General features: G+C 35.0%; 1 protein-coding gene across 1 annotated transcript; it reads right to left on the bottom strand.

Annotated features, from left to right (window-relative positions):
• Positions 1-4,186: 4,186 nt before the first annotated feature.
• LOTGIDRAFT_140858 (hypothetical protein) lies at positions 4,187-4,417 on the bottom strand (the record flags this gene model as incomplete). The annotated part of the gene is made up of 1 exon (XM_009050687.1): positions 4,187-4,417. One exon carries the CDS (start codon positions 4,415-4,417, stop codon positions 4,187-4,189), a length of 231 nt encoding a protein of 76 aa, XP_009048935.1.
• Between the last annotated feature and the right edge of the window lie 15,443 nt (positions 4,418-19,860).

Below are 19,860 nucleotides of genomic sequence, written 5' to 3'. Positions count from 1 at the left end.
AACAATAAATATTAAATCATTACTTGGTCAATATATTACGAGTATGATTCATGAAGACTTGTCATACATTAATTATCATTTCTACATACCCTATTAGTGGTTAGGGGGTAAAAGGTAACAAGTTACTACTCAACCAAAAGCACTGGCACAGGCTCAACTGAAAGCACTGGCACAGGGTTAAATCTGTCTGTTTTCTTGAAAATAAAGGTTTCGTCATTGTAAGATACTCTGTGATTTATAGAAAAGACATCTATAGAAATAGAAAGTGAAATACCTAGTTTGAGTTATTTTTGAAAGAATTATGTGATTTTCTTACATTTCTAGTACTTCTGAAGACTATTTACATATTTTCCAGGCTCAAATCAACACCTGAAAATTGAATACCTGTCCCTTTAAAATGTGAAACTGTGGTATGGTTTTTAAGTACCACACAAAATAACTGATGACATTTAAATTTGACTGTGTCATGATTAAAATAGGTAACCTACCGGTACATTCTGGTCAAATAGTTGGTCAATTAAAATGTTATGGCGTTTGCCATTTTTGAGGCTTGATTTGAGTCCTGAATATATGTAAGCAATCTTCATGTGTACAAAATCACATTCTTTCAAAAATATCTTAAACTAAGAATTTTACTCACTATTTCTATATATGTTTTTGGCAGAGTCACAAGAAAAGACAGTCCCCATTTTAACTTTCAAATACAAATTTTGACGGTAAGCTGTGAACATTGTTACTAATTCTCAAGGTAAGATTGGTTAAACAGATGGCGATATATTCAACCAAGATGGATAAAAGAACCAAGAAAATAAATCCATGATGATGCTCATTCAGTATGATGCTCATAAAAGAAACATGTAATGGTGGTTTCAGTTTCCGAACTCTTTTTTTCTAAAGTAGAAAATAGGCAACAACTAATGACACATGCAATTTTCAGTCAGTGCACTCAAGTCAGCAGAATTCAATAATCAATCAATTTTTCTTAATACTAACAATTCCAGGCAGTCTTTGAAAACGCAGTGTGCAATGAGAGAATATTTTGCCTGCTCTTTTTCAACTTCCAACTGTTGAGGGATCTTTAACGTGCACAGTCTGTAGAACACAGGGCCTCGGTTTATTGTCCCATCCATGTCAACCCCTCTTACCTACATCACTGACAGGGGGAAACAGGGTTGAAAAATCGGAAGGTATCATCTCAACCTATGGTGGGATTGAACCCTAAACCTTCAGGTTAGTGAGAAAGCGTCTATCTCACTGACCCACCGCGGCTCCCTACGAAACATTAGAAGCAGATAATGAAGTTTTCACATGAGGAATTATATTAATCATAAGAAAGTAAGTATTTCATAATGAAAAGTGGTATCAGGTGTCTAGAAGAGTAAGCAGCAAACCTGTCATAGCTGCAGAGTCACTGTCAACTTAAACCATTTTATGATGCCACCATTTTGAATAGATTCAAACTCAATGACATGCACTTACAGTTTGATATGTCAATGTAATTATACAATTACTTTTATCATTAATTATCAAATTCATGGTTGAAATATTATTCTAGTCATAAAAATTAATGATTCATATGTCAACTTGAAGTGTATATTAGGTTTGGTCTTCAACAATTTTATGTCAAGTCAATAAACCTATGTCAAATTTTCCAAAAATCACATCACATAAAACATATTACATCACATTATATCATGTCATCATATAACAAGAATAAATCACATCACATAACATAAAGACATCACATCATATCATGTCATCAAATAACATAACACATATTACATCACATCATATCATGTCATCAAATAAAAAATCACATCACATAACACATGTTACATCACATTATGTTTACACTTCCTTATAATATCAAATGGTAACATGTCTACCATCACACAATAATAATATATCACGCATTTTTATCATTTCTGGAATTCCATCACATCATTTTCACAAAAACATACCTTTACAATCAAATTAGCTCACATTACCAATCACATTACATAAAAATGACAATCACATCACACAACAATATCAATTGTATCATAATCACATCACATAGATACAAAATCATATCACATATTCATTTAGAATGAAAATCATATCACATATGAAAATCACATCACATAATTTACTGATATAGAATGAAAATCACAGCGCATAGATAGAAAATCACATAACATAGACAAATAAACACATCAAATAAATAAAAAGAGAATCCAAATCACATCACATGGATAGAAAATCACATCACATAGATAGAAAATCACATCACATAGACAAATAATCACATCATATAGATAGAAAATCACATCACATAGACAAATAAATGCATCAAATAACTATAAAGAGAATCCAAATCACATCACAAACATAGAAAATCACATCACATAGATAGAAAATCACATCACATAGACAAATAATCACATCATATAGATAGAAAATCACATCACATAGACAAATAAATGCATCAAATAACTAAAAAGAGAATCCAAATCACATCACAAACATAGAAAATCACATCACATAGATAGAAAATCACATCACATAGACAAATAAACACATCAAATAACTATAAAGCATTCAAATCACTTCATATAGATAAAAAAAAAAAGAAAAAATCACATAAATAGAAACTCACATCACACATTGATTTAGAATGAAAATATATTTCCAATCACATTCCACAACACCTTATATCGTATCAATATTTTATGAAGTGATGTCTGTATCATTATTAAAGATAGGTTCCCTGATTTTTATTTATTTTTTATAGTAATACTTATATCAATGGAAAGTAGCAGATGTTCTAATGATTGAGAAAATATTAGTTTGTTTTAAAAGCACTAATTAGCTCTTAATTAGCTAATTATAAGGGGAATGCAGACAAATTTTCTGACCGGTGACCACAACAGAATGATCAATTTGTCTTTATTTTCTATTATCAAGTCTGTACAGCAATGGATATTTAGGACTGGTTAAAACTCTTAATTATATGCAAAAGCTACTTTGGTATTCCATTTATTATCTCTAGCAACAGAAAAGATTATTTTTCAAAAATATAATGAATAAATTTGAATTATGAAGCTTCCATATCCCCTTTCAAATAGATTTGGCCCATAATATTAAGAAATTTGAATATGACAGATAAATTATTCTCTTTTAGCATAAAAAATTGATTGCCAGCTCTGCACTAAATTATGTAAGCTTACACCTAATCATTTATGCCAATTCAAATTATAAGCAAAGTATCATTTAGCATGACACTATGACATGACTGATTGCAGCATGACACTATGACATGACCATTTAGCATGACTACACAACATGACCATTTAGCATGGCTACATATGACCATTTAGCATGACCTTATGACATGACCATTTAGCATGACTACACGACATGACCATTTAGCATGAAACTATGACATGACAATTTAGCATGACATTATGACATGACCATTTAGCATGACATTATGACATGACCATTTAGCATGTCACTATGACTTGACCATTTCACATGTCACTATGACTTGACCATTAGCATGAAACTATAACTTGACCATTTAGCATGACTACACAACATGACCATTTAGCATGAAACTATGACATGACCATTTAGCATGAAACTATGACATGACCATTTAACATGACTACACAACATGCCCATTTGGCATGATCCTATCATATGACCATTTGGCATGAAACTATGACATGATCATTTGGCATGACACTATAACATGACCATTAAACTTATATAACAATGTGTAATAGTGATGCTATGGCATGACCATTTAGCGTAATAATGATGCTAGAGTAACAGTGATGTTAAGTAATAAGTGTCAGAGTGGTGCCAGCGTAATAGTGGTGATATGGCATGATCAGTTAGCAGAATAATGATGCTAGCATAATAGTGATGTGGGAGTGTTCCCATAGGACTTGCAATAGAGATATTATCGCATGACCATTCAATATCAGCGATAATATCACTTGCCCATTTAGCATGGTGCTATGACTTAAAATAGTAAGCACATTGCTATAACATGACCATTTACCACAAAGTTCCACAATACATGACCATACGGTATTAGTGATGCTATAACATGACCGTCTAATATGAAGTTATACATGACCCTTAGATAACAGTGATGCTGTAATATGACCATCTAATATGAATTTATACTTGACCATTAGATATCAGTGTTGCTATAACATGCCCCATTAGATATCAGTGTTGCTATAACATGCCCATTAGATATCAGTGTGGCTATAACATGACCATTAGATATCAGTTTTGCTATAACATGCCCATTAGATATCAGTGTTGCTATAATATGCCCATTAGATATCAGTGTTGCTATAACATGACCATTAGATATCAGTGTTGCTATAACATGACCTTCTAATATGAAATTATACATGACCATTAGATATCAGTGTTGCTATAACATGACCATTAGATATCAGTGTGGCTATAACATGACCATTAGATATCAGTGTTGCTATAATATGCCCATTAGATATCAGTGTTGCTATAATATGCCCATTAGATATGTGTTGCTATAACATGACCATTAGATATCAGTGTTGCTCTAACATGACCATTAGATATCAGTGTTGCTATAACATGACCATTAGATATCAGTGTTGCTATAACTTGACTAGTGGATATCAGTTGTTTTAAGATCCCTAGTATCATATCAATATGCTTATATGCAGTTTTATATATCAATGTAATACAAGGTGTTCAGGACCATCTGTGATCTGAAAGTGTTTTAACAAACCAAAACATGGGTCTATTTAAGCCTCTGATAGCTATTTTGAAAGTTGTCGGCTGGAGTAGAGACAGAAAAACTAGGCCCTGTTTTATGGGATTTTTTTTGGCACCTCCAAAGGTGCGAAGTTTTTAAACCTATTTATCTAAATCGGATCATTCAAACCCAAATATATTTGGAAAGATGAATATTTTTGCAGTTCAGTCATAGCATCATTTTCCCCTAACACCAATTATGTCACCTCTGCATTTCCGTCAAAGATTTTTGTACCGAAACTGATCTCTCATAGGCCATTTAAAACTGTGTACACAGCCAACATGGTATTAGCGAAAGTTATGGTGATGCCCAACACTAATTTCCAGTCATCGTAAAGTTACAGTAATTTAATATTATGTTAAAAAAAATTTTATCTTTGGAGGTGTAGAAAATCCCCACAAAACAGGGCCTAGTTTTTCTGACTCTTCTCCTGCTGACAACTATCAAAATATCTATTACAAACTGGAATAAAGGTAGATGTTTCAGACTAATGTATATCCAGTGTAATCATAACACCAACATTTAAAATCCCCATAAAACAGTGCCTAGTTACTACTCTACTCCAGCAAATATCTATCAGATGTTTGATTAGAGGCAGATGTTTTGGACTTGTCTTAAGTGTGAAATTAATCCTGAGAACAACAATGTTAGCCTACAACTGTCATTTGATTTGTAAGCTGCTAAAATGTAGGCCTTCTGTTCAAAAAAAAATTTTGCTAAGTAAAATAAAACAAAGAACACTTTTTAGACAAAAACCTCACAAAACCATGAAAAACACTTTTTAGTCTTCTTTACCAATATTGGAATTTTCAGGAATAAATGGCAATATTTTTTTTTCTCATATGATTAATTATTTTATACTAATTATCATAAATGAAGCAAACAGATTTTTGTTATCAAAACATTCAAATGAAAAAATCAGCAATATATTTCAACTCAATAACGAATTTTCTCATGTTTTGAGCAAAATTCAGTCAGAAATTTCGTCCGAAAGAATTCGGGGACAATTTTGGTATTGCTGTATATATACACTCACCTATTATTCCTAAAGGGAAAGCATCCGATATGTCATTTCTATATCCATTTGTTTTGGTGACTGACACAACAGCTAGCACTGCCCAAATTAACAGCATAGAAGATAAAACCCTCATTGTTCAATACATATCCCCGTACCGATGGTGAACGGTTCAAAAATTTAGTAAAATCCGTTTAAAACGTTAAAAACATGTCTGATCCAAGCGAAATTCAGTACTCCATTTCCCAATATGGCAGGATAATCATAAATATTCATGAGTTAATGTGATGTCACGTGTGACGTATCTTCATTGATTTCATTATCGATCCATGCCTTCAGGCCGGTATGGGTCCATATCTAGAAAATTCTACACAAAATTTTAATTTAGCGTCGTGATTAAATAATTTTCACACAAATTTGGATTTATGATGTACTCAAGAAGTTTCTAATAATGTTTCAACATTGTTTTTCGAATATTTACATCAAAAATAACCCCCACCGCCTGTAGAGCGTTTTCCATTATCGTGATAACCCATACCGTTGATAACCGTAAATCAATGGTCGTATTAATAAAATATAATATTGGCCCGACTCCCCCGAATGTTTACCGAGATAAAAACAAGGATTAGAATGATAAGTCACAATCTTCCTTTATTTATTTATTCATTCATTCCTTTCATTTCACATGCGTTAGTTTTCTCTTTCATGGTTGGTTAGGAGTTTTTTTTCCAAACATGTGGGCAGGCCCAAACGTGACACGACGCAGTTAAGATCGTATCATAGAATTCACAAAGATTTGGAGTATTTCAAGCAGACGACGGAAAATATAAAGGCTCGGGTACACAAACGGTCTTGGTCGGAGACTTTTGTCTTGAGTTTTAACGACTGGCACAGACACACGAGGAGACAAGTAGGCTAAGTCTCCAGTCAGTGTTTTCCACCTTGTCGATAATCACGTGCGGAGCATGCAATCGAAAGGAAAATGAATCTGATTTGATCATGACGGTCTGTCTTGCAGACGATAAAACTATCGGGAACAAGTATCAAACTTGTTTGATATTATATAAATCCTGTCCGCAAAGTGATAATCTTGTAGTCGAAGCACGGGCACACGTGAGACTTTTCTCATCTAAACGGCGACAAAAATCTCCGATAAAGACCGCTCGTGTGCCCGCACTTTTATACGATGTTTATCCTTAAGTGGGCCCGACGACAGTTATGCCAATACAACTGAATCTATTCCAGCCTTTGAAAGATATTTGGAAAGTTGCCGACAGCCGAATACTGTCAAAATATCTTTCAGAGGCTGGAATAGAGGCCCACTTTTAGTTAGAGTTAGAGTGTTCTTTGGTTTGGTTCCTGCAATTCCACTCAACTAAGTTGATGACGTCACTATACCCTTATGAAAGTCGCAAAAAATGCATCAGGCCCTTCGTCATTAGTAACTTATTCTTCGTTGACTTCCAGGAACCACAGATGTCTGATTGAAAATTGGAATGATGTAAATTGATGCTATCAGTTTCCCCGATACACATAAAAAAATAATAACAATCCCTGTAAGACAGACCCCTTTCTATAACTCTCTGAAACAATTGCATTATGTGTTTGAAACAATTTTTTGTATTATTTGTAAGCATTGTATAATTTAATTTTCTTTGCACACGGCGAAGTACATGTATAGTACCATAATTGATGTTTTCTTCTTACGACCTTGGCCAGTGCCTCTATAGGAGTGTATCATTTATAACACCCAACACAAACTGGGAAACAAACCAAATATCGCTAATTAGTTGTTTTTCGCACAAGATGAACTCCGTCAACAGACACACACAATACAGCTATACACAATCTTATTATTATAATATTTTATTAACGGACACGATAAGTAAAAAATCAATATTAAAGGAGGTATATCTAATCCTACAAAGTGTTCCAATATAATAAGGAGTACGTGTAGAAAAACGATTAACTCCTAAACAGCTTCACCAGCTGATATAGGATGCAATATTAGTAAATAGGACCTTAGTTTGTAACATCTGCCTCTACAACCTCATACAAACTCAAGTAAGTGACTCACTTAACTTAGTTAAATTCAAGTAAGTGACTAACTTAAATAAATGACTAACTCAAGCAAGTGACTAACCCACGTAAGTGACTAACTCAAGCACGTGACTAATCCAACAAGTGACTAACCCAAGTAATTGGCTAACTCAATTAAGTGACTAACTCAAGTAAATGAATAACTCAAGCAAGTGGCTAACTCAAATAAGCGACAAACTCAAGTAAGTGGCAAACTCAAGTAAGTGACTAACTCAAGCAAGTGACTAACTCAAGCAAGTGACTAAACCAAGCAAGTGACTAACCCAAGCAAATGACTTACCCAAGTAATTGGCTAACTCAATTAAGTGACTAACTCAAGTAAATGAATAACTCAATTAAGTGACTATTTCAATTGAGTGCAAATAGCAAAGTATAGACCTACCAATGTAAAATTGTATGCATTTAATTATGTTGAGCAGCTATGGTGGATGTGGCGCGGTGGGTTCGTTTTGCCGCATTGCCCAACATGCCGCATCGTGCCCAACTGCACAAAAAACAATTGTTAAACCTAACTAAATTTTTCTGATAAAATCCGGAATGGCCATTTGTTTCACATGAAACGGAATATTTTAATCAGTTTTATTTATAATTTGGACCTGTTAGGGAAATCGAAACTATAGTTTTATGGTAAAATCTGGAATAAAATAAATACAAGTACAAACGATCAGAACCGTAATACAAAATACATAAATCGAAACAAGACAAGTTTAATAAATAAAATATTGGTCATAACTGCAAGAGTTATGTCCCTCTACTGCGTGCCTATAACGTCTCCCACGTGTTAGAAAAAATAACAACTGAAATGTCTGAAAGTAAAAATCTTCTGAATAGTAAATCAGAATTATCAAGCGAAGAGAAGTCTTGAATTCTCGTATTAGTTGTGCCTTATAATTCGACAATGGCTCAACCCCCACTGGTTCCAGATAAACGGGGGCAGTTGGAGACACCAATAGACGAACATGCGAAAATGACAGTTCAGACATCGGATGGATCCACAGGAAAATAAGTATAGCGGTGAGGGTTATATTTTAAAAACTCACTATTGTCAACATAATAGCGAAAAGTATGCCTCTGTAAAAAGGCACAGTACGAAAGTCTTGAAACTATAGTTTCGATTTCCCGAATTTTATGTCCAAATTATAAATAAAAAGAAAATCGATGCGGGACAACAGATTGAAATATTTCGTTTCATGTGAAACAAATGGCCATTCCGGATTTTATCAGAAACCTTTAGTTTCGTTTTACAAGTCGTTTTTGTGCAGTTGTAAAGTTGGGCAATGCGGCAAAACGAACCCACCGGATGTGGCGCCAGCAGGGTATGCTTACTCGTCAAGACACCTGATACCATTTTTCATCATGAAATACTTACTCGCGTATGATTGATACACTTCCTCATGCAAAAAGTTGTTTTGGATTTCGGGTTTCATTTGCGGTTCAGATCGTAAGTAGGCCTAACTTGGTTTATTTTTGCGTATTCAAAAAAAGAATACTTTAAAGAAAATATTTCAGACGTCGGTATCCTTTAAATACATTGTGTGTTTCCTTTTATAAAATCTTATCAAACGAATTCATATATATTTATGGAACTAAAAATTAAAAGCTTCAAGTCATATCTATTAATAGTCAGAAACATCTGCCTCTATTCCTCTGATGGATATTTTGATATTTTGACAGCCAGAAAAAAGGCCCTGTTAAATGGGGATTTTCTGCACATTCGAAGATGCGTCTTTTCTAACATAACATTGAATTATCTTTACGATGACTGTAATTTAGTGTTGAGCACCACTGTAACTTTCGTTTTGTTAGTATCACGTGACTTTTGAACTTTTGGCTGCGCAATCAGATTTAAATGACCGATGCAAAGTCGGTTTCGTTAAATAAAAACTTTAATGGAACCGCAGACGTAATGGTGTAGGGAGAGACTGAACTACAAAAATATTCATCTTTCCTCTGGGTTTTGCAGTTCCGAAGTATCTGAAAAGGTTTAGACTTCTGCACCTACGAAGATTCAGAAAGTCCAAATTTAACAGGGCCTATTTTTTCTGTCTGTACACCAGCCGACAATTGTCCAATTAGCTATATCAGAGGCTTGAACAGAGACAGATGTTTCGGATTAATCTATTACTTGCCATTATTTTACTGCGCAGTTTGGCGCATGAGGTTCAAATGAAGACTAACTTCCTCTGAAACCCAGAACATGACATGGCAGCGTAAATTATTGTAACTAATGAAAATGAAATGAATGGAGTTTTGCGTCCTACTGTTATGCACCACGTGGGCTAATGAAGACTGGCAACGCCATGCAGTGTGCAATGCGAGAAACTTTTCCAGGACAGTGGCTTACGTTTTTTGCGATACCCAAGTGTCGAGGGATCTTTAACGTGCACAGCCTGTCGCACACGGGGCCTCGGTTAATTTGATTTGACTCTTGAATATATGTAAAGTCTTCAGAAGTAATAGAAAATCACATTATAATATTCCTTCAAAAATATCTCAAACTTTCTTTTCCTATTTCTATATATATCTTTTTCATATATGGCAGAGTTTCAAGAAACAACGACTCGCCTTTTTATCTTTAATACACAGATAATTCTAGCTACGCATGGATCTGAAGGCTCAAATTTCGACGGCAAGATATGAACACTTATTACTGATTGACTTAGCTAAAAAATTCCAATTTCTGATAGGCCTACTAAATTATGATTTAATCTTTGTAAGACATTAGAAGCAGGAAGGTAACATTAGGAACACAAGATATATAGATATACTACTTCTAGGTTTATTACATATACTACGTTTCGAAACACATTAAATTATGATTGGTCAAAAAAATGGCGCATCTGTCTCTTTAACAATTTCAGCTCAGCGTTAGTCAGGATTAGCATAGCTATAAAACGGCCATTAAGGAACATAAGAGTTTAATGGACTTCGATTCTATATACAGTTCAAATGAGAAGATCTCATACTTAAACCGTTAACTTTTCTAACATAATTTGTTAAACTACGTCTGCTACCAAAACGAGTTATTAAACGAATTCTGTGAAATATCGATATTGTGACATTCTTGGACTCGCCTACGTCATAGAAAATGTCTTGGAGACATGTGGGTTAGGATTACGACATTGGTTGCTAAGGAAATTCTGCAATAGGTAAAAATATCAATGAATGGTTACGTCGCGATCAGAAAGACAGGTATGTTATCATTGGATATTGCCATCATGGAAAGAGACCGAATGTTAGCGACTAAAGAAAGGAACTTGTGTGGGTTTTACAACGCAATATATGGCATTAGCCCGTATTAACCATGTCTCATTGAAGGACGCTGAATTTTTCATAACATAAAAATAAATTCCCTGATGGAAACGTAAATATTAAGAGGACATAGACCTATAGTCTTCTATTGAAAGATAGCTCGTCATTCATGCCAACTAGCAGCTTTGATTTTATATAAGAATGTATGGCAGTACCAGTGGCGGCTCCAGACTCCAGAGATTGGGGGTACAAATAAGGGACAGATTGACTCAATGGGGGGACAACTACTGTCGAGGCTGAATTCAAAATGAGGAAACTCTGTTGAGTCGTTTTTCTTTTCGCAAAGCTCTCGAAAAATTGAACTGATTTTGTTGCATTCTGACATATATTTGGAGGCTAAAAGTATAAAAATCGCATTTTTTCATATTTGTTTTAAAAAAATAATGGGGTGCAATAGTAGGGCAAACCATTTTCTTGGTTGTATCTTCTAGGATGCTTACAAGCTAAAAACTGTGGACGGACGGACGGACATGGGTTGGGCCAATATATACGCTCCACATTTCAAGTAGAATTAGAACTGATGCCCAAGCCCAAATTACGAATAGAATCTAGAATATAAAAGATAAGCCTACTGTAACAGACCTCTGTTAGTTGTTTTTCCCCGCGCGAGAAATTGAATCATTGACGGAAATGAGAAACTTTATTGACTTTGTTGCCATTTAATCTAAATTTAGATTCACCAGTATTATATCTTGTATAAGTTTAATGCCAATTAAAGCTGTTTTTAAGATGTAGTCGATATCCAGTCGACAACTCAAGCCATCTTTACATAATTCCAGATCGAGTCGACAACCCACGCCACATTTATATAGCTCCAGATCGATTCAACAACCCAAGCCACATTAACATAGCTCCAGGTCGATTCGACAATCCAAGCCACATTTACATGGCTTCTGATCGATTCGAAAACCCAAGCCACATTTACATGGCTTCTGATCGATTCGACAACCCAAGCCACATTTACATGGCTTCTGATCGATTCGAAAACCCAAGCGACATTTACATAGCTTCAGATCGAGTTGACAACTCAAGTCAACTTTACATAGCTTCATATCGATTCGACGAACCAAGTTACATTTACATAGATCCAGATCGAGTCGACAACTGAAGCCATCTTTACATAGTTCCAGATCGAGTCGACAACCCAAGCCACGTTTACATAGCTCAAGATCGATTCGACAACCCAAGCCACAATATCATCGCTCCAGATCGATTCAACAACCCAAGCCACATTAACATAGCTCCAGATCGATTCGACAACCCAAGCCACATTTACATAGCTTCAGATCGATTCGATAACCCAAGCTACATTTACATAGCTTCAGATCGATTCGATAACCCAAGCTACATTTACATAGCTTCAGATCGATTCGACAACTACAGCCAAATTTACATAGCTTCAGATCGATTCGATAACCCAAGCTACATTTACATAGCTTCAGATCGATTCGACAACTACAGCCAAATTTACATAGCTTCAGATCGAGTCGGAAACTCAAGCCAACTTTACATAGCTTCAGATCGATTCGACAATTACAGCCACATTTACATAGCTCCAGATCGAGTCGACAACTACAGCCAAATTTACACGGCTCCAGTTTTGTAGCAAAGTCGGTAAGAGAGTCGGTTCTTTAGATAACGTCATTTGCTTGGTTGTATTGATCAAATGGCGGTCGTGGTTTCCCAGTTCTAAAACTAGAAACCATTAAGCTCTGTTTTTGTCTTAGAAGGAAGGAATTCCAAATTCTGATTAGAGAATATCAGGAATCCCTTGGACTGATTCCAACATTTTATGTAAAATGTCGGGTCAATATTGAATTTAGAAGAGGTATTTATCTGTTGTTAAATAAGCCTCTACAGGAAATTAGGTTTTAACACGAATTTGACCTGTCATACATATTTAATATTATCATTTATCATGACTTCTATAGCTCTATTGTTGTGTAAGGAACGGTCATTTCAAATGGTAAATTTCAGTAACCCGTAACACTTATCAAATGAAAACTTGGCTTGAAGTCAATGCGAGCTCTAATGTGATTATTTTCACTTCAATAGACATATCATTGTGCAAGGAATTGCCACGAAGCTTTCTAACTTTTCTAAGTGTATCGGGGACACTGGAAGTTTTCGCAGAATGTGCTCATAGGACAATTTAATGCATGCATAATTAAATTCTGAAATCTAGAAGAGTACATCCTCTGAACAGTAAACGATATCAATGAAGTATTTTGCTTAAAAAAATCTAAGAATAGCTTATGCACGGAGAGATTAAATCTGCAATATTCATGTGCCTTCTTAGATGGTTAGCTTAAACGCGTGGGAAATTAATCTTAAACACGAAGTTTCCCTGCTATAAATATTTAATCTTATTATGAATCCCTGGGTAGTTATATTGAATGGACTGGTCACACTTGTCCACCACTCATTAATGTCGCATCTTATCAATATGATATGCACGTACGAAATCCAGTGGCGGCTTATCATACTCGTCAATGCCGCATCTTATCAGTATGATATGCACGTACGAAATCCAGCCGAAAAATGATTACCTTAGCTAAAAAATTCCCGTTTCTGAGATACGATTGGTCAAACGGATGGCGAAGCTGTTCCTTAAAGTAACTTGAGGAATTACTTAAGACTGATGTGAGCTTCAGAGTTCATCTCGCTAACGTAATTATCTTCGCTTCTTTAAACAATAGGAATGAAAATCGGTGAGTTGAAATAAATGATGTTACAGACATATGTAATTTACAATTCTGGTGATGGTAATCTGGACTGCAAATCACGCCATAAGTACAACGATCAATGGAAACCTCAAAACTGTGAATCTGTTATTTTGACAGGATTTTAGCTTTTCGAAAAATTTCAGTCTTTATCAAGGGGAAACTTAATCAATACATCGGATTCTATAAAACGACAGATTCGCCATCCGGTTGACCAATTGTAACTTAGTCTCAGAAACGTGTGTGTTCAGAATGATCTGCATTAGAAATATAAAAGACGACTCGTCATTTCTTGAGGCTGTCATATATAGAAAAGACACATACAATAGAAAGCATAATTAAAATTATGCGATTTTTATACATTTCTAGTACTTCTGAAGACTATTTATATATATTCAAAACAAAGTCATAATGACTGTCTACGCTTATTGGTTCTTACATAACAAGTTAATGTTCGCTTCCAACAGTTGTATTTCAAAAGACTATAGACTACCTTATTCTCGAAACGTATTCGACCTTTAAATTATAGATCAGGGGATACAACCAACATTATGACTGACCACAATGAAGTAATTAATGATTGTATGAAGGGGAGCCACGGTGGTGTCAGATGGTATTTTATTCTCTAATAATAATCCGAAGCCCCGTGTGCTACAGACTGTATATATTAAAGATCCCTTAACAGTTTGAAATCGTTAAACAGTAAGCTAATGCCGCTGCCCTTGCAAAATTTCCCTAATTGCACACAGCAATGAGTCGCTATGAGTCTGATCAATTTCAACTGTCTATGGATGTAAATCGAACGCCTAATTCTCCCGCAATTCAAAATAAAAATATTGTTTCAATACGCTATGAGTACTAAAATGGAACTTAAAAAGCAAATATTTAGTAAGATAAACGGCTTACATATTGAAGGTCTCATAAGCGCAAGTTGAAAAGCATTTTGTTGTCTGTAGGTGTACTAAAATAAACTAGTTGTCTCCCTTTAATAACTTTCCGTTTGTGAATAAAATTTCTCTCCAGCTCAAATTTTCAGCGATTGTAAATAAATATATCATTCGAAATTATCAATGTTAGGGTGGTGTCCTTGAGGGCTGGGCCCCCCGACAAGTGAGAAGAGATTGATTCATTTACAAGTCTTTATAAAAAATAAAAAAAATATAGAAAAAGGCAAATTTTGGACTGCTGTGGCGTCATAACATGACTGATAAATACTCACTTCGGGTGAATTTACAATAAATGGAGTTGACTTATTTCTGAATTTTACTCATGATGAAAGTATTCCTACTATATAAGATAATATGCAATAATGTGGCATAACGCATCAATCGGATATATCTTTTTCAAACATATTTAGGGCAGGCCCTCTTGAGTAAAATTATGTAACAAAATAATAATCACTTAAAGGATATACACTGAATGTGCTTGCATGTAAATCGTGATAAAATATAAAAATTATTTACCTGGGATAAGTATATTTTTGATAAATCATGACAGGACAACTTGAAAAAGTTTCTATATGTGTATGTAATAACACGTGAGTTGATCCCATGTGACCTGTACTATTGCACGTGTATGAGTAGATTTAATTGTTTGTGTAATCTGTATTTTAAGTAGGTTAATTGTATTCAAGCAGTCCAAAACGTTCAATAATGACGTAACACGCGGACCTTCGGTCATTCGGTCATTCGGCCATTAACCTATACTTATTGACCAAATTTAAAATTCTTAAATTTTATGTTTATTCTAAGACGTAGTATTCCTTTAATATTTGTATATCCACCAAGACGGAAACGTTTCGACCAGTTCAAATTGGGTACCTCCTCTCAAGTTCATCACGAATGTTTCAAAAGAAAGAACAAATGTTACTGTCCACAGTTCTTTTTCATCACTGTGACAAATTGTACAGACAAGTCCTTGAACACGAAGATCAAACGACGGACACCTGTCGATCTCGACCCGGACAAAACTTTCCAAAAGCCTCTCCATAAAACAGTAAAAGATGTGGATGACCCTTCAATTTGAATAATTCATTCAATGGCCTTTAATTCGCTCTTTTCTATTGGTTTGATTTTCAGTAATGAATCCATTATTTTCAGTTTTTAGGACTCAAATACCAATTAAATGTTTAGTTTTGTCCCTTTCCGCCATCGGCCATTTTGCCGTATTACCATTACAGAGTTGCCCGGGGGGTAATGCAATTGATGAAGGATCCTGAAAGGGGTAATAGAAAGAAAAAGACTAAAAAAAACCTGATATAGAAACTTTGACCATGGTCACTCCAACGATTAAAACAGATGCGCCAATTTTTTGACCAATCGTACCGTAGTCTCAGAAAATACGATTTTTTTTTTGTAGCTACCAAGCCAATCAATCAGTAATAGTGTTCACAGCTCACCGTCGAAATTTGAGCCTTCAAATCTATGTGTGTCCAGATTTATCCATGTTCGAATGTTATAATGACGACGTCATTAAAGATACTCTGTGATAAAAGACATATATAAAAATAGAAAGTTAAATTCCTAGTTTGAAGTATTTTCAAAGGAATTATGCGATTTTGGTACATTTCTACTACTTCTGAAGACTATTTACATATATTCAAGACCCAAATCAATTCTCAAAAATGACGCAAATGTCCCTTTAATATAAGATTTCACCACAAAAGAAGTATTTTCCCATAAACGGATATCAGAATGTTGCAGATCCGACAGGTTATTGGCAAGAAGCCCCTGAAGGTCTCTAATGGAATGTTCAAGTACAGAGGACAGAAGCCAAACGACGGGGAAATTATTCTTCAACTATTCAGTATGATACAGCTTCTTTTTATTCTTACAAACAAGGCTCAATTTCAAGTGTATTTTTTAAAATCATTCGATACCTTACAACTTTGCATAAAACTATGATTGATATGATCAATATTCTGAAGCAGAAGAAATGAAATGATTGAAGTTTTCCGTCCTACATTTCTGTACCATGTGGGCTAATGAAGACGGGCAACGCCATTCAGAGTGCATTGAGGGAATTTTTGCCAGGTCAGCGGCATTAGCCTGCTCTTTTATGATTTCAACTGTCGAGGGATCTTTAACGTGCACTGCCTGTAGAACACAGGTGTTTGATGACGTCGCTTATCGTGAAAAGCCTTGTGTGAAACAATAATATTTTGCGATTAGTGACGTCATCAAGCACTTAGTTGTAGTTAAATTGCAGGAACCACAGACGTCTGATTGAAAATTAGAATGGTGCAAATTGATCCAATCAGTGTCACTGGTACACATATAACATTTAGAAAATCTTTTTACAGTCCCTTTAACGTCAAATGTATATCGCATTTTCGGGCACATTGCCGTTTGGATGATAATTGCTGCTTTTCTCATCGTATTCGTATAGCTAGTCCGAAACATCTATTTCAGCATCTGATGGATATCTTGACAGTTGTCAGCTGGGGTAGAGCCGATATCTGTCCAAATAGCTATCGGAGGCTGGAATAGAGAGAGATGTTTCGGTCTATCGTATAGCCTGTACGAATTTTTCTTTCTAGTATGATTTTATAAGACTAAACCAATGTATCTAAGGAAAATGTTTCTAGTTTGAAGTGGCTCATTAAGATATGTTCCATTCCTGTTCAAGCGATGAGAAAAGCGGAAATTACACTTGATAATTTCGAAAAATACACAAAATATAACAAAAGACGAAACCAAACGAGTAGGAAATGAATCGAACGCATCCCATCGCGTTTGTCTCATATTGCCAATAAAGCCAGATTTTTCCCCAATTAATGTTTTTATAACTAATTTATCATTTTGAAAAATTATTATGTAAATTATATAACTCCATTCTTTACTTGTTCGGGTGGGTATTAAATCCCAAACTACACAAAAAAATATAACTGGAAGTTAACAATGACGCGAAACACTTTTAGCTGAATGGAGTATACAAACGAATTTGATAATGAATTTTAATAAAATATTTCCCAATTTTAATATCAGTTAGAATCCTTCAGAATTAAGAACCTATAATAGCAATGAAAATTCTAAGCATCATGTCAGTGGTCGAAGGAAAGTGCACAAATTCATCTCAAAGGGTCAGAGGCACCAGTCTTTTGACCAATCGTACCTTAGTCTGGACTGCAAATCACGCCATAAATACAACGACAACGATCAATGGTGAATCTGTTATTTTGAAAGGATTTTCGAAAAATTTCAGTATTTATCAAGGAAAAACTTGATCAATACATCGGATTCTATAAAAGGACAATCGTACTGTGAAAATATGGTTTGCCCCTGAAAAACCGACCAAATTCCATTATTGCAACTTAACACCATACACCATTGCTCTTCCGGATACATTAGTTCTCAAGTCTAGCTACGGGTCTGTCATGTCTGTCTAGAAAGAAGACAAATAGATGTCCGATGGCACGTCCTGATTTTGATGAAAAGTCCTATGTTTTTGAAGATCGGATCGTGTCTGCACGTAACTTCCATCACAAATGATAATGACTTTTTGGTGCGACAACCAATAGTAGTCACAAATTAAAATCAACCTTAATGGACACTAAGTACACTGAGATCTTTCGTTAAAAGAAGGGAAGACAAAACGTTACAAAGTGAAAGCGTCGTGATTGGGTCAGGCAATATTAGTTATTTTCACTCATAATAATTTCTAGTAATAATCATAATTTTATTTCACTTTTCATTACGATTAATAATAGCCTGAAGAGCTACACCCATCTGTCAATCAAACGGAGATAGAATTTAATCACTATTTCTTTGTTTGTGCTAATTCAATCTCTTCAAAAGTCAACACTAATAAAGCTATTTCTTTGTAGAATCAGGGAAATCTTTCTACTGTCCATTACGACTGCCTTAATTTCATTACGGACATCTTCCACATTTTAAGATTTTAATTTTTTCAGTTTATTAAAGACGTCACATCTGTCATGTCCATATTAAAAAAATGTGTCATCTAAAGATATTTGAGAGTGTCCGCTCCTAATGACTAACTACATCAATGATACCAGTAGGGGTATAGGCGGGAGGGGGACCGATGGCATTCAGCCCATAGAAAAAAGGTTTGTACCCACAATATTGTACATTTTTATACGTTTTCCCCAATCAGAATGCACCACATCAGTCCAATGTTTCGATATTTTTCTCTCGATCTACGCCCGAGGAGAGCCCTATGACGCCTCCATGGAGTTGCAGCATTTTGAATAATTTCAGTCACGTCAGCTTTGTCACCCAATTTTGGCAGTCTTTCCGCTTTTTGTACCCCTTTTTTGCGCCGCCACGGTGGCATAGTGGTATCAGATGTAAGCTTATGCTATCAACATTTTTATTGCTCAGGTAGGCTAGTCTAGTCCTAGATGTTTGCCTAACCGGAAGTAGCCAAGGCCTATATTTCCCGACAAAAACGAGATATTTGTTAATAATTTGAAGGAAATTACAGATTTTCAAATAAATATCAGTAAGCATGATTGTGAAGCATGTAATTCAAAATATCAAAAATGGAAAATCCTATACGCTTTTATAGATTTTCGACCGTTCATAGATGGACAGGCGACAAATAGATAACCCTTTCTACTAAATTATCACGCTGTGTTAGTAACAGGAGAACAAAATGCAATCTTCAATCTATCGCTAAACCTTTCTAAAGATTTTTTCTTCGTTCGAATGAAAACGAATGCGATTATTGGAGCGCAACTGTTGAGTGGTGATAACCACTAATTTGCCAGAACTAGCCATTGTTTGTTTCTTAGCAACCGTTGCTAGGTCGGCCATGATGAAGTGACAAGCTTGAATTAAAATATTTCGACTGAAAAACATCTTGAAAACAAAATGAAACGTTCGATACCGTATGACAGGGAACCGGCCTTGTTGAAGACGGTGGACAATTAGCTCTGTCAA

The sequence above is a fragment of the Lottia gigantea genome (assembly GCF_000327385.1).
Source record: "Lottia gigantea unplaced genomic scaffold LOTGIsca_152, whole genome shotgun sequence".
Lineage (NCBI taxonomy): Eukaryota > Metazoa > Mollusca > Gastropoda > Lottiidae > Lottia > Lottia gigantea.
This window is presented reverse-complemented; position numbering and strand designations above follow the sequence as displayed.